Genomic DNA, 521 nt, shown 5'->3' on the forward strand with positions numbered 1-521 from the left:
GGAAATTGTAAATCTTGTCCCCTTGATCAAGTTGATGATTGAAATGCTCATCATTGTCTCTCCACAGCAGTGTCCACCGTAAGTTTGGAGGAGCTGCTTGTTCGTTCACCTACATTACAGAAGCAGGTTATGTCTATATTTACAGAAAAATAAACAGCAAATACAGACACAAGAGTCAGAGCTTAGAGTAGGCAAATGCTTGCGTCTTTTTTAGCAGTAGTAAATACATTACAGAAGAAAAATATTAACATGCAATATTTTGCTTAAACATCCTAGGTACCCAAATAATCATGGCAGGACAGGCAGTGACATGATGTATTTAAGGGTTTTGCTCTATTTAAATGTAAGTAACAAATAAATATGGAAGATCAGTGGTTGTGGAATGAAGTCCATCTAACAAATAAATCTTAAATGGAAGAGAGTATGACCGATCGAACATCTCCAGATGGGAGAATAGGAAAATGGCACAATGCATGCACTCAAACATGAAAATGTTTAAAACTAAGCATAGGAACAACCTA

General features: G+C 36.3%; 1 protein-coding gene across 1 annotated transcript in view; it reads right to left on the minus strand.

The window, feature by feature from the left end:
• LOC123174223 (uncharacterized) overlaps positions 1-521 on the minus strand; it is a 1147-nt gene continuing 626 nt past the window's right edge. The window contains exon 3 of the mRNA XM_044590008.1: positions 1-109. Within this exon, the coding sequence (XP_044445943.1) occupies positions 106-109 (4 nt within the window). The 3' untranslated portion in view covers positions 1-105. The remainder of the gene's footprint in view (positions 110-521) is intronic.

Source organism: Triticum aestivum, unplaced genomic scaffold (assembly GCF_018294505.1).
Source record: "Triticum aestivum cultivar Chinese Spring unplaced genomic scaffold, IWGSC CS RefSeq v2.1 scaffold53588, whole genome shotgun sequence".
In the NCBI taxonomy this organism is placed as follows: Eukaryota; Viridiplantae; Streptophyta; class Magnoliopsida; order Poales; family Poaceae; genus Triticum; species Triticum aestivum.